The 21,078-nt window shown below is 45.9% G+C and overlaps 1 protein-coding gene across 1 annotated transcript; it reads right to left on the minus strand.

Annotated features, from left to right (window-relative positions):
* Positions 1-1,767: 1,767 nt before the first annotated feature.
* On the minus strand, positions 1,768-18,923 carry otud4 (OTU deubiquitinase 4). The gene is made up of 19 exons (XM_055229207.1): positions 18,558-18,923; positions 17,258-17,341; positions 17,133-17,183; positions 16,826-16,872; positions 15,070-15,142; positions 14,665-14,746; positions 14,153-14,312; positions 13,277-13,316; positions 13,088-13,190; positions 12,216-12,280; positions 10,237-10,341; positions 9,260-9,341; positions 8,991-9,147; positions 7,685-7,808; positions 6,226-6,297; positions 5,348-5,768; positions 3,857-4,399; positions 2,957-2,997; positions 1,768-2,033 (listed from the first exon to the last, which is right to left on the minus strand). Exons 1-19 carry the CDS (start codon positions 18,678-18,680, stop codon positions 1,848-1,850), a joined length of 2,559 nt encoding a protein of 852 aa, XP_055085182.1. The 5' UTR covers positions 18,681-18,923; the 3' UTR covers positions 1,768-1,847.
* Positions 18,924-21,078: the final 2,155 nt, after the last annotated feature.

A 21,078-nucleotide genomic window follows, 5' to 3' on the forward strand; every position in this document is an offset into this window, starting at 1 on the left:
AAACTGAAACGTTTCCTTTGCGGTCACTCACCTGTCAGTGTCCTCTGCTCTGATTGGCTGTTGCTCAGTAGCGCCCCCTCCCTCCTCGTTGGTACTGGTTGTTGTATCCTCTGGGTCGGTGCTGCCCTCTACCGCGGTGTCTGAACCCGCGCCTCGGGCCCCGGGCGTAGTGGACCCTGGGCTGCTCTGACTCCTCCCAGTCGTCCTCTGGCCCCGCCCACACAGGCATGGACTCGTGGTGGAACGGAGCGCCGTGACTGGTCGGGATGTAGGAGGGGGCGGAGCTGTGATTGGTGGAGAGGTACTGCACCGAGCCATGATTGGATGGTTTGTGGTGGTTGATGTAGACGGGGGCGGGGTTTGAGTCTGAGGAGGCGGGGCTGTACAGAGCGGGGGAGCCCGGGCCGCTGCCGGACTTTGGCACATTTATGACCTGGACAGAGGAACAAAACAGGAATTATAATAAGACAACGCTCCCATGGCAACGGAGGTGGGCTGCTCTTGTGGCTGCCAGCTGACACACTGAGCAGGTTTTTTTACTTATGAGTTTTTAACATCATGTGATCTCTGACCCGTCGTCCTGTTAAACTCAGACATTTGAGACAAAGTCGACTGGTGAAATTCAACTTTAGCTGAAACAGTCGCACTTCAGTGTCTGAAAGACACGTCATGTCTATGGAGGAATGTGCAGCAGTTACCATGGTGACAAAGCACAGCACAAAACAGCCTGATGAGAATAAAGTGATTTAAAGAGCAGATTTCTGAGAGTGTGATGAGTTCATGGATGAAGGTCAGAGTGACTCAGACATTTAGACGTGAAAATACAAACGACAGAAAACATCAAATATATGAAGCAAAGACAAATGTTAAATATCTACTAGACATTTTCTGACAAAGCAAAGGCTGGAGACATTGAGGATTTGGTAGAACGTAGTAAAAAGTCATTCATAAACACTGAATGAGAGGGGGCGTGTCCAAACGTCCGGCTGGTGGTGTAGATGAGGTCATCACTAAACACGTGTGAACAAACTTACAATGGGTTTGTCCAGAGGAGGGTCCACCAGCAGCATCATGTTCTCCCCACTGTCCAGATCTGACTGACCTGAACAAACAAAGTCACATTTAGGCTGAGCTCTTCTCTCAAACTGAAAACACTGTTCCACTTTGTGATGTCATCATGTGGTCATACAGGAAGTGCGTCTGTACAACCAAAACGACACAGACAGAACTCACCAAATCCAGGACCTCCGGGTGGCGCCGACACACGACCTCCGTTCAAATTAGCCACGTTAGCAGAAGCCGACGCCTCCGCCGCACCGGGGAGCCTGGCCGCCCTCAGCCCCAGCCCAGTGTCTCCGTTGGCGGGCTGCGGCTGCTCCGGGGGCCCCTGGTTCGGGCCGTGGTTCTGGTAATACCCTCCCTGGCCGTAGGGGTAGTTCGGGGGGTACGGTTGGTTCGCGTGCGGTTGCTGCCACCGTACGTGCGGGGCAGGGGGATAGGCCTGGTGATAGGACGGGTCGGGGGGCGGCTGAGGAGGGTGAGACTGGCTGTAGGATGTGGGAGGGGCCTGTGGATTGGAGTGGGCGTGGTCAAACGTATTAAATGAGGAAGGGGTGGGCTCTGGGTTGTTGTGGGCGGGGTTATAGGCAGCGGAGGGGCGTTGCTCGTGGTGATATGAGGTGGGAGGGGCCTGGTCAAACGTGGGCTCTGGGTTGTGGGCGGGGTTATAGGCAGCGGGGGGGCGTTGCTCGGGGTGATATGAGGTGGGAGGGGCCTGTGGGTTGGAGTGGGCGTGGTCAAACGTATTAAATGAAGCAGGGGTGGGCTCTGGGTTGTTGTGGGCGGGGTTATAGGCAGCGGGGGGGGCGTTGCTCGGGGTGATATGAGGTGGGAGGAGCCTGTGGGGGCGGAGGGGTGGGGTTAAAGGGCGGGTAGGGGGCCTCGGGCGACGGGGAGGCTCTCGGGTGCAGAGTGTGCGTCTGCTGCAGAGGGTAAAGGTACATGACCGGAGCGTGCATCGGGAGAGAGTACGCCTGAAGAAAACACATGAGCGCACAGGTGTGAACACGTGAAGGTGAACTGATACTCTGCAGATGACGCTAACCTGAGGCACTGCTCTGTCTGAGGCTGTCACTCAACTTAGACTTTAATCTGAGCTTTGATTTAACACAATTTGACCAGAAAGAGCTTCAAAAGATGAGCTGATCTGTGCGGTTAAACAAGTCCCTCCCATTAGTCATGAGCTAGCATTAGCATTAGCATTAGCCAACACTTTCTCAAACTCTTAAACAGGACCATGAGCTCAGACCTGACCACAGGGATCTGAAAATGTGCTCTTTTAATCAGTTTTTATATTTTTTCTTGATTTTTTCAGACTTAAAACTCATTTGTCCGTGTTTGCTAACGTGTGCATTGCATCACTATGGCAACCGCTTAACATACTATCACAGAGACGCATGTGGAACACCCCCAGCGTGACGTCACTGCAGAGTATCAACAGATTTCACAGTTTTAAAAGACGATTTTCAGTTCACAGAGGACACTTTGAACACGTGCAGGAACATTAAAGCCGCAGTGGGTCACTTTTTTCTGGCGGGGCGGCACGTCACCTGCTTGATTCCATGGAAACGGAGAGTTAAAACACGTCGGCACATTCTCTATGGAGATGCACCAGTTTTATGTCAAACTGTGGGATATTATAGACAGAGGAACAACATTTCAATGGAAACAAGCAGGAAGTAAAGTACGAGTCAGGTCTGTGGAGTCTATTTTAGTCAAAAAAGGTTACATACAGTGGCTTTAGCAAGTATTTGAGAACATGTTTATAGAGTTTTATGTTTTGTTTATCGTGTGTATTTACTTCAACAGAATAATCGCACTTTAAAACATGTGGAGAGGTTTACACGTGTCATCTTTACACACAAGGAACAGAGACACTGAAGGATCTGACTCGTACCTTTACTCCGAGGTTGAAGAAGAATCTCAAGATGTTTGTATCTGAAAAAGAGTTTAGTTTTAGGCAGAGGAAAAGAAACTAGACAGAGAAAAGACCTCCAGGTGTTTCCTCCATGTGTTTATATTTGGATGCACTGGTTCAAAAAACTAAACTAAATTTAATTTAATAAATCAAAAATTGGGACTAAACCAGGACTAAACAAGGATTTAAACCAGGACTGAACCAGGACTGAACCAGGTCTAAACCAGGACTAAACCAGGTCTAAACCAGGTCTAAACCAGGACTAAACCAGGACTAAACCAGGACTAAACCAGGACTGAACCAGGACTGAACCAGGACTGAACCAGGACTGAACCAGGACTAAACCAGGACTGAACCAGGTCTAAACCAGGACTAAACCAGGACTGAACCAGGTCTAAACCAGGACTAAAGCAGCACTAAACCAGGTCTAAACCAGGACTAAACCAGGACTAAACCAGGACTGAACCAGGACTGAACCAGGACTAAACCAGGACTGAACCAGGTCTAAACCAGGACTAAACCAGGACTGAACCAGGTCTAAACCAGGACTAAACCAGGACTGAACCAGGTCTAAACCAGGACTGAACCGGGACTAAACCGGGTCTAAACCGGGACTAAACCGGGACTAAACCGGGTCTAAACCAGGTCTAAACCAGGTCTAAACCAGGTCTAAACCAGGACTAAACCAGGTCTAAACCAGGTCTAAACCAGGTCTAAACCAGGTCTAAACCAGGTCTAAACCAGGACTAAACCAGGACTAAACCAGGTCTAAACCAGGTCTGATATCACTGCAGACCAGGACGACCTTCTAAACCTCTCCGAGTCCCTTCGTCCTTGCAGCACATCTGTAAACAGCCAATCAAACGCTCCCCTGCTCACCTCGCGGCAGGTCGTCTCCTGATTGGCTTGTGGACATGGGCGGGGTCGGGGCCACCTGACCCGTGTCTCCCTGTGGAAATCCGGGATACAGAGGGTCCTGATAGAAATGAGCCAGCTGCTGCTGGAGGGGGATGGCGTGGGGCAGGTAGTGAGGGGCGGGCTGTGGAGCAGGAGGAGGAGCCGTGTCCGGGTGAGTCTCTGATTTCAGGTGCTCCGTCTGGGGTTGGGGGGCAGGTGGAGGTGGGGGGTCCTGGTTGGAGAAAGCGGCCGGGACAGAGGGCTCGTTTTGGGGGAGAGATGATGGATAAACGGGGGGAGGGTGGGTGATGGACGCTGGAGGAGGAGGAGGAGGAGGAGGAGGAGAGTGGGTTGGTTGGATCTGAGATGTGTTTTGGTCGTTTGGGACAGAGGGAGGAGCTTTAGTCTGGACTGTTCTCAGATCTTGGACTGGGACCTGTTCACAGACCGGGTTTTGTGGGAGCTGATTGGTCGACGCTTCTTGAGGCTCAGAGACGTCGCGGTGAGATGGAGTCTGTAGATTACCTGGAATAAATCAAACAGTTTAAGAACACATTTTATGAAATACTAAAACTAGAATCAAAACTAGACTCATTGTTCACAGGCATCGATACTAAAAAAGACACAAAGACAGAAGCCTTTCCTCAATATTTGTATCGTGACACAAAGAACAGGGCCTGAACTGGTCAGAATTAATTTGCACATGACTAAAGTGAGAGGTTATTACTTTATTACTTTATTTATTTTTATTTCTTTCTTTAATTTTTTTTTAGGAAATTATTTTCCTTCTTTCTCTTATTTATTTATATTAACTTATTTATTTCTATTTCTTTCTTTTTTTATTTTCTTTTTTATTTCTTTATTTTTTATTTTATTTATTTTTCTTTATTTCAATTTCTTTATTTAATTATATTTATTTCTTTTTTTAATTTATTTTATTAATTTCTTTCTCTTTATTTATTTATATTTAAATTTATTTTATTTATTTCTTTTTTTACTTTATGTATTTATTTATTCATGTATTTATTTTTAATTTTATTTAATTAATAATTTTTTTACTTATGTCTTTTTTCTCTTTATTTACTTATTTTTGTTTATTTATTTCTATTTATTTTTTTCTTTATTAATTTATGTATTTCTTTTCTTATTTATAATTTTTTTTAATGTATTTTCTTTCTTTATCTATAGCACAGATAAACCTAAAGCTCATCACAGTCTGTTCTTATAAAAGCTCAAAAAGCAGTGGGAAGAACAAAACTTGTCAAGTCCCGCCTCTATCTTCCATCAGGACAAATCAAACGCTTTGTTTATGCTTCCTGTTCAGCCGAAGGAAAAAAGACGCCATGCTGTGGAACATTTTGGGTAAACGTGTCCATCTCCATAGAAACAAGGAGTTTTGGACTGAAGGAAACATCAAATCACTAAAAACTAAAAGTCTAATCTGTTTGAATGTGACTAAAACTTAAATCTTACTGGTCGTGGTCGACGCTTGAGCCTCGGTCACCACTGGAGGATTGTGGGTAACCATAGGGGCGTTTGAAGGAGGGCTCGGCGTCGTTCGACTGATCAGACTCTGGGCCGCGGCGGGAGACGGAGCGATGGGCGCGATGAAGGTGGGAGGAGACGAGGAGGCCGCCTTAGGAACCAGCGAGGAGGAGGAGGAGGAGCTGGACGCGGCCGGGAGAACGGGCGTCACGAAAGAAAAATGGGACGCAGACGATGGGACCATGCCGGACTGAGAGGTTTTGGAGTGTGCGTTTGGTTTAGGGGCGGGGGCGGCGGAGACGGGCGGAGACACGGAGGAGGGAGGGGCGGAGGAAAGGGGAGGAGTGGAAGAGTCAGGGCGGTCTCCGGTAGACGGCGAGGCGACTGCGGCTTCTTCGACTGGACTTTTCTGAAAACAAAGAAATGCAATTATTAAAAGTCCCATAATGCACTGCTCTCAAACTGAAAACACTCTGTTCCACCTTGTGATGTCATCATGTGGTGATACAGGAAGTGCTCCACTGTGTTTTTAAACTCCACACACCTTCATTTCTAGAATCATTTGGATTGTTTCAGCGTCTGGAGTTGTCGATCTACTGCTGAACTAAAGGGAAAAAGAGGAGCTGTTCACTTGACAACTCCCACTTGATGACATCACAAGGTGGAGCAGAGCGTTTTGAGCTTTTTACTTCTTCCTCGTTGATGTTTTATTACTTTGCCTGGATCGTTCCACAGTACGACATTAAACATTTATTGAATTACACCCTGAAGAGTCTGCGTTCTTAGACCAGCTTGTCTCCACGGTGACTGAATACTTTAAAGCCACACTACAGAACATTCCACACGTCTGAGTCCATGTGTTTTACCCTGTTCTTCTGTGAGCGTCTCTTATCTCCTCCTCTCCTCCTCCCTCCATCGCTCTGGCCTCCAGGCTGAGTCTGAGAACACAAGAAGAACAAATAACATCACTGCGTTTTATCAAAGTCATTTTACAGTTGGGTGAAGCGATCCGGCTCTTTTAAGCTCTGATACCGATATCGATACTTTGGGTTTAAGTATTGAGAATGACCTCCGCCCAAAAACACAGCTCACTTAAAACAAAACGGTAAAGAGAACGTGAACAGTTCATGAGACGATTCTCCAGCAAAATGTCCTGGATCTGAGCCGCGATTCAATACTAGTATCAGTATCGTTCATCCCTAAGACGAATCTTTTCATGCTATAATATTTAGATCAACGTGTGTTCGTGAAAGACTCAAGAAATAATAATCGTGTCCATTTTAAAAGTTCATTTTACTCAAACTGTATCGTTCAAAAGTGTAAATCTTTTTTCCAAAGCTGGACTCACACTGAAGGAATCAGAATTACCGTATTTTCAGGAGTTTAAGTCGCACCTGAGTACAAGTCGCACCTGAGTACAAGTCGCACCTGTGTATAAGTCGCACCTGAGTACAAGTCGCACCTGAGTACAAGTCGCACCTGAGTACAAGTCGCACCTGAGTACAAGTCGCACCTGAGTACAAGTCGCACCGGAGTACAAGTCGCACCGGAGTACAAGTCGCACCTGAGTACAAGTCGCACCTGAGTACAAGTCGCACCTGAGTACAAGTCGCACCTGAGTATAAGTCGCACCTGAGTATAAGTCGCACCTGAGTATAAGTCGCACAGGAGTAAAAGTCGCACCTGAGTACAAGTCGCACCTGAGTAAAAGTCGCACCTGAGTAAAAGTCGCACCTGAGTAAAAGTCGCACCTGAGTATAAGTCGCACCTGAGTACAAGTCGCACCGGAGTACAAGTCGCACCTGAGTACAAGTCGCACCTGAGTACAAGTCGCACCTGAGTAAAAGTCGCACCTGAGTAAAAGTCGCACCTGAGTAAAAGTCGCACCTGAGTAAAAGTCGCACCTGAGTATAAGTCGCACCTGAGTACAAGTCGTACAGGAGTATAAGTCGAACCTGAGTATAAGTCACGCCGGAGCATAAGTCGCGCCGGAGTATAAATACGGTACATCAGACGCTAACTGATAAACTGTCTCCACCTCAGAACTCTGGGTCTTTTTGTCAGAGCGTTAGTTTACCTGTGTTACACATTTCATCTACTTCCTGTCTCTGCGGTGACTTGTACGTCGATACGTGGTTTACCAGACAGTAGAAGAAGCTTACGCCCCCTACTGTCTGACACCAGGTAAAGTGGGTAAACAAATTCACCCGTCTGCCAAAAAGAATCGCTAATTCTATTTTTAAACGCTGAAAACAGAATGAATGTTTCCCCAGCTCTCCCTGCGTCTAACCCGGAGGCGCAGACAGGGGGCAGTGTTTAACTCACTCCGAGCGCCGGGAAGCTCCTGTCGTCTGGAAACTGCAGCTCCACTAAAGCCGCGTTTTTCTCCTCTTCCTCTTTGGCCAGTCGCTGCTCCGTCGTCAGACCGAACGATACCGGCTCCGACTTACTGAAAAAATAAACTGCATTTTACTCTCATAATCTGACATTTTAGTTTGATTTGAGACGCAGTGTGAAAGCAAAGGTCTGCGGAACGAACAAATACAACACCTTTTAGGTTACATCTGGACTTTGGGATTTGAGAAATAAAAATGATGACAACAGCTGTATTTTGTTAAATCGATGTTTAAACTGACAGAAAAATGGGCTCTGGACACAGCAGCACGCTAGCTAGCTCACTGTGTCTCAAAGCTAACAGTAAAATCAGAAAACAAAATAAATAACCTATTAAAATTCAAATGAAGTAAAATAAAGATTGCCCAATTGTGTTTATAAGTAGAATATTTCAGTTTGTGGAGTTGTTTTAATATTATGTCTCAAAGTTAGCATTAGCGTTAGCATTAGCGTTAGCATTAGCGTTAGCATTGAGACACAAACATGTCTCTTTCTAAACATAGAAGTGTCTCTGGCGAAGTATTAATTTTATTTGTGTAGAGTTTAACATCAGTCACACCCACCCGCAGCTCCCTGTCCACTGTCTGACCCTGACCCCCTGACCTCTGACCCCTGACCCACCCGCAGCTCCCTGTCCACTGTCTGACCCTGACCCCCTGACCTCTGACCCCTGACCCACCCGCAGCTCCCTGTCCACTGTCTGACCCTGACCCCCTGACCTCTGACCCCTGACCCACCCGCAGCTCCCTGTCCACTGCCTCATCTTTAAATATTTATTCATATTAGATCAATCTGGACAGGACGTAGTGACGCTAACAGAGAGGTAGAGGGCGCTGTTGTCGTGGAAGTATAAAAAGTTCCATGTCTGTTGTGCACAGAGGTTGTTTCTTTCTTTTATTTCTTTCTTTCAGGGGTGTGACTCTTTAAGTCTCTGGCGATTCGATTATTGGAGTCACGATTTGATTCTTAAACGATTCTCGAGTCTAAAATGATTCTAAATTGAATTGTGAAGCTATTTTTTATTAATTTACTCATAGAAAACTAAATTGTTTTTAGATCAGGCAAGAATCTGAAAGACGGTCCCGGAAATTGTGACTGTATTTATTTTATTACAGTAAAAAAAAAAACAATCTGCTTATCGTCGTCTCGGCCCAGGTAATTCCTTTTTTTCATTTTTAATTTGTGTATTTCATGTCAAAGTAACGTCTCTGTCTGAACACTGTGACGTGACTCTAACCTGCTGGGTGCCTCCCGCTCCTCTAGGGGGGGCTGCTGCTGCTGGGGCCATGGTGAGTGCTGCTTTGGCCCTCGTCCTGCGGGGGGCGCTGTGCTCTGAGAGACGCTGGAGGAGGCAGAGGAGGCTTTACCTCGGCCACGCCCCCTGTGCTCCCACTCTGAGGAAACGGCGCAGACAAAAACACGTTTCAGAACATGTGACTAAAGTTAAAGCTGTATTTTAAAGGTGCACCGTGGAACTTTTCTGCCGGATGTGTTCTCACCTCCTGCCCCGTTGCTGACCCTCTTCTCCCGGACGACTGTGCTCCAGGACGTCTCTGAAGGAGCTCGCAGTTTCCACACAGGGACAACGCTTCAGACGAACGACAAAAACACACGATTATTATGACAACAGACAAACGAGAAACAGGAAGTACACACGACAAACGAGGACGCAAACAGGAAGTACAGACGAGAAACGAGGACGCAAACAGGAAGTACAGACGAGAACGCAAACAGAAGTACAGACGACAAATGAGGACGCACTCAGGAAGTACAAACGAGAACGCAAACAGGAAGTACAGACGACAAAGGAGAATGCAAACAGGAAGTACAGACGACAAACAGGAAATAAAGACGACAAACGAGGACGCAAACAGGAAGTACAGACGAGAAACGAGAACGCAAACAGGAAGTACAGATGACAAACAGGAAATACAGATGACAAAGGAGAACGCAAACAGGAAGTACAGACGACAAACGAGAACGCAAACAGGAAGTACAGACGACAAACGAGAACGCAAACAGGAAATACAGATGACAAACAGGAAATAAAGACGACAAACGAGGACGCAAACAGGAAGTACAGACGACAAAGGAGAACGCAAACAGGAAATACAGACAATAAATGAGAACGCAAGCTGCATCCACTAATGAAACTACTGCACATCACATCAGGTTTGTGAAGTGATAATGTACAGTTTGGCTTGTGGGCGGAGCCTCGCACAGATTGGGTTTGAATAGGGCCTAAAACCTCTTCAGATGTGTTTTTGATGAGGGAACAGCATTAGAACATGAGAGAGCGCCGAGTATTTAATCTTCTACATCTTAAATCTCATCGTAGACAGAAAAATAACAAAAGGTTCTCCACTATTGAAAAGAAAAACTAACACAAGAAATACTGACCCTCAAAAACTCACAACAGGCCGAGTACGACCACTGAAATCTACTGTCAGATTATAAATGTGTTTCTTGTCCTTGTGACTCACAGCTCTCCCCGATCCTCGCTGTAAACCGTCACTGGTCCATTGTTGTCTGGAGACAGTTTTTTTCACCGTGGCACTGACCATCTTCCCTCCAGCGTCGACATACACCTGGAGACAAAATGATAACGTTTGAAAAAGACGACGAGAACATGGGACTTGAACGGATTTGTCCATTTGCACAACAGAGTGATTATTCTCAGGGAGGCACAGAGACAACTTTTTCAGCTCTGATACCGATTCTGATGCTTTATGTATTTACTGATACCAGATAACAAACGATACCAGAGCAGAGCCTGAGGACCAGGGACGGGACAATAAACATTAATGTCACTGATCGTGGGACATTTTATATAATCATGTGACCCTCCTGATGATCTCCTCTGGATCACTGTTGTTTTTACAAAGTACCATATATAACAGTCGATTAAATATGGAACTTATTCATAACATAAAAATGTAAATGATTAATATCCACAACATTTGTAAACTGTTCAACAACTTTAAGCATTTTCATGATGTAAATGTTAATCAGAATTATTTTAGACATGATAATCCATCCATCCATTTTCTTCCTCTTATCTGGGGCCGGGCGCGGGGGCATCAGTCTAAGCAGGGACTCACAGACTTCCCTCACCCCAGACACGTCCTCCAGCTCCTCCGGTGGGACCCCAAGGCGTTCCCAGTCCAGAGAGACATAGTCCCTCCAGCGTGTCCTGAGTCTTCCCCGGGGCCTCCTCCCGGTGGGACATGCCCAGAACACCTCCCTAGGGAGGCGTCCAGGAGGCATCCTGAGCAGATGCCCGAGCCTCAGCTGCTCCTCTCGACATGTAGGAGCAGCGGCTCTACTCCGAGCTCCTCCCGTGTGACCGAGCTCCTCACCCTATCCCTAGGCGGTTTGCAGCCGAGTGTGAAGCGGCTGGGATGAGAATCAGCTCCTCCAAATCCGAGGCCATGGTTCTCGACCGGAAAAAGGTGGTTTGCTCTCTCCGGGTGGGTGGGGAGTCTCTGCCCCAAGTGGAGGAGTTCAAGTATCTCGGGGTCTTGTTCACGAGTGAGGGAAGGATGGAGCGTGAGATTGACAGGCGGATCGGTGCAGCGTCTGCAGTGATGCTGTCGCTGTATCGGTCCGTTGTGGTAAAGAAGGAGCTGAGCCGGAAGGCGAAGCTCTCGATTTACCTCAATCTACGTTCCTACCCTCACCTATGGTCATGAGCTCTGGGTAATGACCGAAAGGACAAGATCGCGGATACAAGCGGCTGAAATGGGCTTCCTCCGCAGAGTGGCCGGGCCTTAGGGATAGGGACATGATAATCATGACAACAAATGACAGTATCGTCCCATAGTACTGTGACACTGGGGGGTTAAAGAGGAGGTATTTACTTTTACGGGGTATTTTAGTTCTGATAATGAGAATCATGACACTAAATTTCCACATCGTCCCGTGACACTGAAAACATTAATGTTGTAACCCAGAGTTTATTTACTTAATTTAATAAAACCAAACTGATCCCAGCGTGTATGTAGTTTTTCTGTAGTTACTTCAGAAATAAATCCGGTCTTTATGGTCAGATTGTGTTAAAATAAAGCTCAGATTAAAGTCTAACTTGAGTAACAGAGTTTCAGACAGAGCAGTGCATGTAGTTAGCATCACATCCTCAGGGAATGTCGATGATCAGCTGTAAAGTATCAACTGAAGATAAGTTGATATAGTATTTATTGTGACCTCGTGCCTCTTTACTGTGTTTTGTCCTGCCCCAGACTTGAAACATGTTTAACACAGACGGGTCAAATTAAAAGTGTTAAAATGTAAAAATGCTGAGTGATGTTGTAATGCAGCGAGTTCTCGGGTTTAGTCAATAATAGAAATGATCAGGTTCCACGTGGTAAAGTACAGTGTAATCAATACAGACATCTGACCCTTGACCCCGTCTGGGAGCGTGACATCATCACATTCACACGAGCTCGTTCTGAGACGCACAGACCTGACAGCGGTCGCCCACGTTGTACTGGAGCCCGGACGCGATACAGAAGTCCATCTTCTGCTGAGCTGAAACGCACAAACACACACCGGGTCAGCACCGGGAGATAAAAATGACCACTGTTGCCATAGCAATTAAGAAAATATTCTATCTTATTCTAGTAATGATGAATCTGAAGTCAGTGAGGATCGTGTATTATTAAAAATACTCCTCTGGTCAAAGGTCTGGACACACCGCTCATGTCTCGTGGTTTTTCTTTGTTTCATTTCAGATTCACACAGAAGAAATCAACAAAATGAAGCAACATATATGGAATTATACACACAAAAAAGTCAAATAGCTCAAATATTTTTCACATTCAGATCCTCAGAGTGTGTCTCTGTGGAGCTCAAACCCTCGTCCTTCTCTCCATGGACAGGATGACGTCTCTGAAATGGTTTTCACTCCACAGCTGAGCCTCAGGGTCAAGACGAGACACTTCTGAAAAGGACGTTTTGGAAAATCTAAACTACATTTTCAGATATTTTTTTGTTTACTAAGCTCCACATTTTTATTCATAGTGTCGATGCTTCAGTGAGAATCTACAGTCGAAATAATCACGGACAAAAACAAGAAACACGAGTGAAAACGTGTGTCCGTATGTTCGTATTAAGTCGCTCTACATGATCCTCGCTCCTGATTGGCTCTTTGGTTGCTATGATACTCACGGTCAGAATTACAAACATGGAACTGTGCTCACTTAGTCCATTTCTTTTACAGTCTGTGGTCCAAACCTTTGCCTGGTCGTGTTGTAAATGTTTCAGACGTGTAAAGCTCTACGTGTCTGATCCTTAAACCTCACGCGTGTCGTCACATTACATCATCACCATCGTTACCCTTCTTGGAGCGCGTCCAAACGTCGTACTGGACGTTTCGCAGCAGAGTCGGGTTCAGAGATCGCTTCACTCGTTCAGACAGAAAACGACCGCGACCACGGCCCTGGACACGGGAAACAATACACGACTAAAATAAATATACAAATGTAAACACGCGACGGTAGCAGCAGCAGAACAAAGTGTATTTACCTTTGATTTGACAACAGCTGCACACGTCCCGTTCTCCTTCCTAAATGAAACAAGATATATTTAAGTAATGAGACGTTTAATCAGCAGTTTAAATCAGTCCTGTTGAGCTTGTGTCTCTATGGTTCTCATCTCTGTGGATCATTCTGTTATTATTTACACATTTTAAATCACAATATTCATCTAAAACCACTTCATAAACGAAACAATCCGCTGATGTTCATGTTAAAAACCTGTGGTGTCCACTAGGAGTCGCTGTAAACATCATGAATCACATCAAGTACAACTCCAGAGGATCAACGAGAAGAAACATCTGAACAGTGTGAACGGGGCGGGTTTAACACTCTGAGTATAAACGAAGAGCCATTTATTTTATGTTCTTGTTTTAAAGTTTATTCATGCGTCTCTGGGTGTGACTGAGTTACACCCTGGACTATAAAATACACGGCGTCAGAGACACAAACTCATCAAGATATTTATGTTAGAGCTGCAAACAGAGTGGACATCCAAGTGGGCGGGGCTGCTGAGCTCCTGTGTTTCCTCTACCATTATACCGGCCTGTCAATCAAAGTATGTGGCGCTAATCGCTCTATATATAAATGGACAGAGCTACAAACAGGAAGTGATCATGGGCGCACTTCCTGCTCCATCGACTTTGGCTTGAAAGTCACGCCCCTTCAGCCCACACCGCTGGTTTAACAGGGAGCGGGCGCTTAGCAACGCTGTCAATCAAACCTGTTGCTAACGCTAACAGGAGCGACCTCGGGGAAAGAAGGACTAACAGCGTCCATGATCACTTCCTGCTTGTAATGCGGCGGCGAGCAGGTCAGCTCTGTCCGTTTATATAAACAGTCTGTGTCCATGTTACACGTGTGTGACCTGAGTGCGTTTGTCTCTGTGTCGGACTCCTCGCTGCTCGGACACGGCGCCATGAAATCGTCGATAAGCAGATCCGACGTCTTTGAGGGTCTCTGACACACCGTCAGCTGACTCTGGTCTACGCCAAACACCTTCTCATACAGGAGCTCGTACAAGATGGCTGAAGACAGGAAGCACGACATACGAAACTTAAAATGAGACTTATTTTGGACAACAGTAAAAACACGAGAGGAGGAGGAAGAGAGGAGGAGCAGGGGGATGAGGAGGAGCAGGAAGAGAGGAGGAGCAGGGGGATGAGGAGAAGATGAGAGAGGAGGAGAGGCAAGAGAGGAGGGAGAGAGGATAGGAGGAGGTGAGGAGGAAAACAGAGGGATGAGAAAAGAAAAGGAGGAGAGGGTAGGAAGAAAAGGAGAAGGAAAAGAGGAGAAGGAGGAAGATGGGAGGAGAGGAGGCAAGGAGGAAAGAAGAGGAGCAGAGGAGCTCAGACAGGGGGAGGTGAAGCTGATACTCACACTGACAAACTGCAGAACTCCTCACACGACTCAGAGGATAAACACTGTCATAGTGATTCCCATTGAGAAAACACAACTGCACCTGCAACACACAACGACACAATAACACACAACAACACAACACACAACAACACAATAACACACAACACAACAACACAATAACACAACACAATAACACAACAACACAATAACACAACACACAAACAGAACATGCGTGGACATTTGAGAGTGAGCTGATCAGAGGGACATGGATCAGAATAAGATCTGTGTGTGTGTGTGTGTGTGTGTGTGTGTGACTTTTCGATCAGTTCTTTTGTGTAAAGTCTCTGTCGCTCTGATGTTGAGCACATCTGTGTGTGTGACCGGACTCATGACACTTTCACATTGCGTGTTCGCTCGTCTTGCCTTGTCTCTGAAGCCGTTGTCCGTGATGTTTACAGCAGATTTCCCAGGATCCTGGAAAATCCAAAAGTCCCTCCTACAAAAACATGGAGTCAAACGTCAGGAGAGAACGACAAGAGAACGACAAGAGAACGACAAGAGAACGACAGAGTCACGATGAGAGAACGACAAGAAAACGACAGAGTCACGACGAGAGAACGACAGTCACGACGAGAGAACGACAGAGTCACGACGAGAGAACGACAGTCACGACGAGAGAACGACAGTCACGACGAGAGAACGACAGAGTCACGACGAGAGAACGACAGTCACGACGAGAGAACGACAGTCACGACGAGAGAACGACAGTCACAAGAGAACGGCAAGAAAACGACAGAGTCACGACAAGAGAACAACAGAGTCACGACGAGAAAACGACAGTCACGACGAGAGAACGACAGAGTCACGACGAGAGAACAACAGTCACGACGAGAGAACGACAGAGTCACGACGAGAGAACGACAAGAGTCACGACGAGAGAACGACAGAGTCACGACGAGAGAACGACAAGAGTCACGACGAGAGAACGACAGAGTCACGACGAGAGAACAACAGTCACGACGAGAGAACGACAGAGTCACGACGAGAGAACGACAAGAGTCACGACGAGAGAACGACAGAGTCACGACGAGAGAACGACAAGAGTCACGACAAGAGAACAACAGAGTCACGACGAGAAAACGACAGTCACGACGAGAGAACGACAGAGTCACGACGAGAAAACGACAGTCACGACGAGAGAACGACAGAGTCACGACGAGAGAACGACAGAGTCACGACAAGAGAACGACGAGAGAATGACAGAGTCACGACGAGAAAACGACAGTCACGACGAGAGAACGACAGTCACGACGAGAAAAGGACAGAGTCACGACGAGAGAACGACAGAGTCACGACGAGAGAACGACAGAGTCACGACGAGAAAACGACAGAGTCACGACAAGAGAACGACGAGAGAACGACAGAGTCACGACAAGAGAACGACGAGAGAACGACAGAGTCACGACAAGAGAACGACGAGAGAACGACAGAGTCACAACGAGAAAACGACAGAGTCACGACAAGAGAACGACGAGAGAACGACAGAGTCACGACGAGAGAACGACAGAGTCACGACGAGAGAACGACAGAGTCACGACGAGAGAACGACAGAGTCACGACGAGAGAACGACAGAGTCACATTACACATTAAACATGATTTAAATATGAAGAGACTCAATATGGGTATGAAGAAGAGGAGAGGAAAGAGAGAGGGAGGAAGGAGAGAGAAGGAGAGAGGAAAGAGGAGAGAGAAAGAAGAGGGAGGAAAGGAAGGAGGAGAGAGAGGGAAGAGAGAGGAAGGAGGAGAGAGGGTAAAGGAATGGAGAGAGGAGGAAAGATGAGAGGAAAAAGGCGATGAGAGGGAGGGAGGGAGGGAGGACAGCGAGAGAGAGGATTAGTGGGAGAGGAAAGAGATAAAAGAATGGGGAGAAAGAGAAGGAGGGAGGAGAGAGAGAAAGGGGTAGATGATTGGGAGAGGAGGTGTGGGGAGACAGGTCTTGTATTGTTCTAAACAGATTCAGTGTTTTGTTTTAGTGTGGATTCTTCTGACGGCCCTGACCTGGACTGGACCAAACACTGACCACAGGGAAACTGACCACAGCTCTCCAAACGTGTCAAAGAACTTTCCACAAATCTGTTTGGAAACATCCAGGATAATCAAATAAATAAGTTGACTCACTTGTACATAATGGCCAGAGCGTTGATCTCCACCTCGCCCACCCAGTGCTGGAAACAACAGAAGGTTCAGAACAATAAACCAGGACTGGATCGTTAAAAACTCTTCATGAAACTTTATAAATCTTGAGCTTTCTGAACGTTAAAACAGGCGTGGTGTGGATATTAGCACGTAGCTCATTAGCCTCTGTGACGCCTTTGAATCTTTCATATTTTTGGAAAAGTCTGTGAGAAAAATGAACAGGAGATTTACTTCCAAGACCGGAGTGGACCTAGAAGTGGGCGGGGCTCTGTTCTGCGTCGTCATTTACCTGTGGATCTCGTAGTTTGTGTAAATATTCCTCAAAGTCTCCTTCCATAAACTGGACACAGAGGAGTTTCGTGTTAGATAAACAAATATTCAAACAGGAGACTTGTGGTAAAACTCTGCACTCACGGCCTCGTACGTCCTGCGGTTTTTCCTGAGGAACTCCACACATTTGGATCGGACTTCCAAGTGACGACTTTGGCAGTGCAGCACCTACGACGACCACGGGACAGTGTTTAAAGAGACGGGTTAGAAACAGACGGGAAACAGACGAGACGTCACCACAGCTTCAGCTCCAAATGAAGCTCAGCGAGGCCAGAGCAGGAATATGAGGGAATATGGAGCAGAGGTCCATATTTGGAATCCCGATCGTGGGTGTCATAGCAACCAAAGAGCCAATCAGGAGTGAAGCTGCTCAAAGTCACGCCCCTTAACGTCCTGTTTGAGACGTATGTCCATTTACAGAGTCTATGGTCAGACTCATGTCACTCAAACACATTTAGATTTAACACCTGAATATTGACGAGTTTTTTTTCTAATTTTGTAATTTTTATGTTTGAAGTTTATCATTTCACTTCCTGGTTGGACACGAGCAGCAGACGTGACACACACAGATGTATGTTACCTAGCAACAGTAATGTAAACAAGACACAGAGTCTCACAGTCACACAGAGACACAGAGACACACAAAGACACAGAGAGACAGAGACACAGAGAGACACACAGACACACACAGAGTCACAGTGTCACACAGAGACACACAAAGTCTCAGTCACACAGTGTCACAAAGTCTCACAGAGACACACAGACTCACACAGTGTCACATTTCTGTTGTTTTGGCTGGTACAGTGTCACAGTGTGGTACACTGTGTGTTTGATTGTTGTTGTGTCATGTTGTGTGTTGTGTCATGCTGCTCTTAAAGCCACACTCTGTAGTATTTTGTTGTGTATTGTTTTTTGTGTCATGTTGTTTGTTGTTGTGTCATGTTGTGTGTTGTTGTGTCATGTTGTTGTGTATTGTTGTGTTGTTGGTCATGTTGTGTGTTGTTGTGTCATGTGTGTTGTTGTGTATTGTTGTGTGTTGTGTATTGTTGTGTGTTGTTGTGTCATGTTGTGTGTTGTTGTGTCATGTTGTGTGTTGTGTATTGTTGTGTGTTGTTGTGTCATGTTGTGTGTTGTTGTGTCATGTTGTGTGTTGTTGTGTCACGTTGTGTTGTTGTGTCATGCTGCTCTTAAAGCCACACTCTGGAGTATTTTGTTGTGTATTGTTTTTTGTGTTGTTGTGTCATGTTGTGTGTTGTTGTGTCATGTTGTGTGTTGTTGTTTGTTGTTGTGTCATGTTGTTGTGTGTTGTGTGTGTTGTGTATTGTTGTGTGTTGTGTTGTCATGCTGCAGCTCTTAAAGCCACACTCTGGAGTATTTCCTTTACCTGCTCCGCCACTGCTCTAAACAAACACGATCCGTCTTTGGCGATTTTCTTCCGCTGTAAACCCAGAGACTTGAGATATTCATCCATGAGTCTGTCCGCGGTCCTGTCCTCAGGACTGTCCATGATACAGGCTAAAGGCTAAAGGCTAACGGCTAAAGGCTAACGGCTAAAGGCTAACGGCTAACCCCACGCAGCCACAGACTGAAGCAGCACAAACTTTACAAACACTTGAGTAAAAGTCTCAGTTCGCTCTTAAATCTGATCTAATGTGTCCCGCGCTGTCCCCGGGTCGTCCCCGGAGCAGAGACAGAGGACAGGCTGAGGACAGAGTGAGGACAGAGTGAGGACTGAGTGAGGACACACTGGAGACACGCTGCTGTTTCGTTTCTCCTGAAGTCTTCTGTTTACCGGGACACGCAAAGTGAAAGTACAAACTTTAGCATTAGCATCAGGCTAACAGGCTAACAGCGGAGACCACGCCCACAGCACGCCTGACGTCAGCACGCACGTTTTGTAAGCGCAAAAATGTGACAATTGTTTAATTGAATCACAGTTTGTATAATGTGCAGATAAACGTGATGTTTTAAATCCTTTTCTTTTATATTTGTGGAGGATCTGACACAGACACACCACAAAGTTTATACAAATAAATAAATCCACAAACAACGGGGAAAAAAGAAAGCATTTCGATGGAGAGCAGGTCTGCCTCTCCACAGATCAGACCTGTCACTCAGTCTGGTTTCCCTGGAGACAGGTTTATTGGAAAAACAATATAATAAAACTGTGTGACGTCACAGGAAGGAGCCAGTGTCACACAGACACAGAGAGAACATGCAAACTCTACAAACACCCGGGCGAGAGTCGACCCCTGAACCTTCCTGTAGTGACGTGTGAGCGCCCCCTGGAGGCGAGTTCACAGTGTGACACACACAGTTTAAAGGGTAAAAGTGCGACTCACTGAACACAAAGTCACACACTCTGAACATGCATCACTCTTTTCTCTCATCTCTCACTCCATCCTTCTCTGGAAAGACAAAAGGTCAAAGGTCACCACTGCAGGGGACTAAAAAAAAAGAGTCTGTGAGATGCGACGGAGAGGCGGAGCTAAAGGACAGAGCGCCGTCTGTGCTTCAGTCTGTACTCACAATGAAAACATCAAGAAATGAAGACATGCAAAACAATGCCACACTGTGGAACATTCTACTCCAAACAATATCACCTCCACAAGACAAGCAGACGACTCACCCGCCTCCAGAAAAGTTACACAGTGCAACTTTAAGACAACGTGCATTTCACTGGTTCTGCCAAAATGAAGTATCACTTTAAAGACATTATCTGAATGTACAGGTATAAAGAGGAGGTATTTACCCCTGTGGGGTATTAAAGAGGAGGTATTTACCCCTGTGGGGTATTAAAGAGGAGGTATTTACTTCTGTGGGGTATTAAAGAGGAGGTATTTACTTCTGTGGGGTATTAAAGAGGAGGTATTTACCTCTGTGGGGTATTAAAGAGGAGGTATTTACCTCTGTGGGGTATTAAAGAGGAGGTATTTACCTCTGTGGGGTATTAAAGAGGAGGTATTTACTTCTGTGGGGTATTAAAGAGGAGGTATTTACTTCTGTGGGGTATTAAAGAGGAGGTATTTACCTCTGTGGGGTATTAAAGAGGAGGTATTTACCTCTGTGGGGTATTAAAGAGGAGGTATTTACTTCTGTGGGGTATTAAAGAGGAGGTATTTACTTCTATGGGGTATTAAAGAGGAGGTATTTACCTCTGTGGGGTATTAAAGAGGAGGTATTTACCTCTGTGGGGTATTAAAGAGGAGGTATTTACCTCTGTGGGGTATTAAAGAGGAGGTATTTACCTCTGTGGGGTATTAAAGAGGAGGTATTTACCTCTGTGGGGTATTAAAGAGGAGGTATTTACTTCTGTGGGGTATTAAAGAGGAGGTATTTACTTCTGTGGGGTATTAAAGAGGAGGTATTTACCTCTGTGGAGTATTAAAGAGGAGGTATTTACTTCTGTGGGGTATTAAAGAGGAGGTATTTACCTCTGTGGGGTATTAAAGAGGAGGTATTTACTTCTATGTTGTATTAAAGAGGAGGTATTTACTTCTATGGGGTATTAAAGAGGAGGTATTTACCTCTGTGGGGTATTAAAGAGGAGGTATTTACTTCTGTGGGGTATTAAAGAGGAGGTATTTACCTCTGTGGGGTATTAAAGAGGAGGTATTTACCTCTGTGGGGTATTAAAGAGGAGGTATTTACTTCTGTGGGGTATTAAAGAGGAGGTATTTACTTCTGTGGGGTATTAAAGAGGAGGTATTTACCTCTGTGGAGTATTAAAGAGGAGGTATTTACTTCTGTGGGGTATTAAAGAGGAGGTATTTACTTCTGTGGGGTATTAAAGAGGAGGTATTTACTTCTATGGGGTATTAAAGAGGAGGTATTTACCTCTGTGGGGTATTAAAAAGGAGGTATTTACCTCTGTGGGGTATTAAAGAGGAGGTATTTACCTCTGT

Source organism: Periophthalmus magnuspinnatus, chromosome 18 (genome assembly GCF_009829125.3).
Source record: "Periophthalmus magnuspinnatus isolate fPerMag1 chromosome 18, fPerMag1.2.pri, whole genome shotgun sequence".
NCBI lineage: Eukaryota > Metazoa > Chordata > Actinopteri > Gobiiformes > Gobiidae > Periophthalmus > Periophthalmus magnuspinnatus.

Bases quoted from the DNA above. Each gene is read 5' to 3' on its own strand.
- otud4 (XM_055229207.1), bottom strand. From the start codon at position 18,680: ATGGACAGTCCTGAGGACAGGACCGCGGACAGACTCATGGATGAATAT. The intron at 17,342-18,557 runs GTAAAGGAAATA...TGGTCGTCGTAG, and splicing joins TTAGAGCAGTGGCGGAGCAG to GTGCTGCACTGCCAAAGTCG. The intron at 17,184-17,257 runs GTGAGTGCAGAG...CTCTGTGTCCAG, and splicing joins ACCGCAGGACGTACGAGGCC to TTTATGGAAGGAGACTTTGA.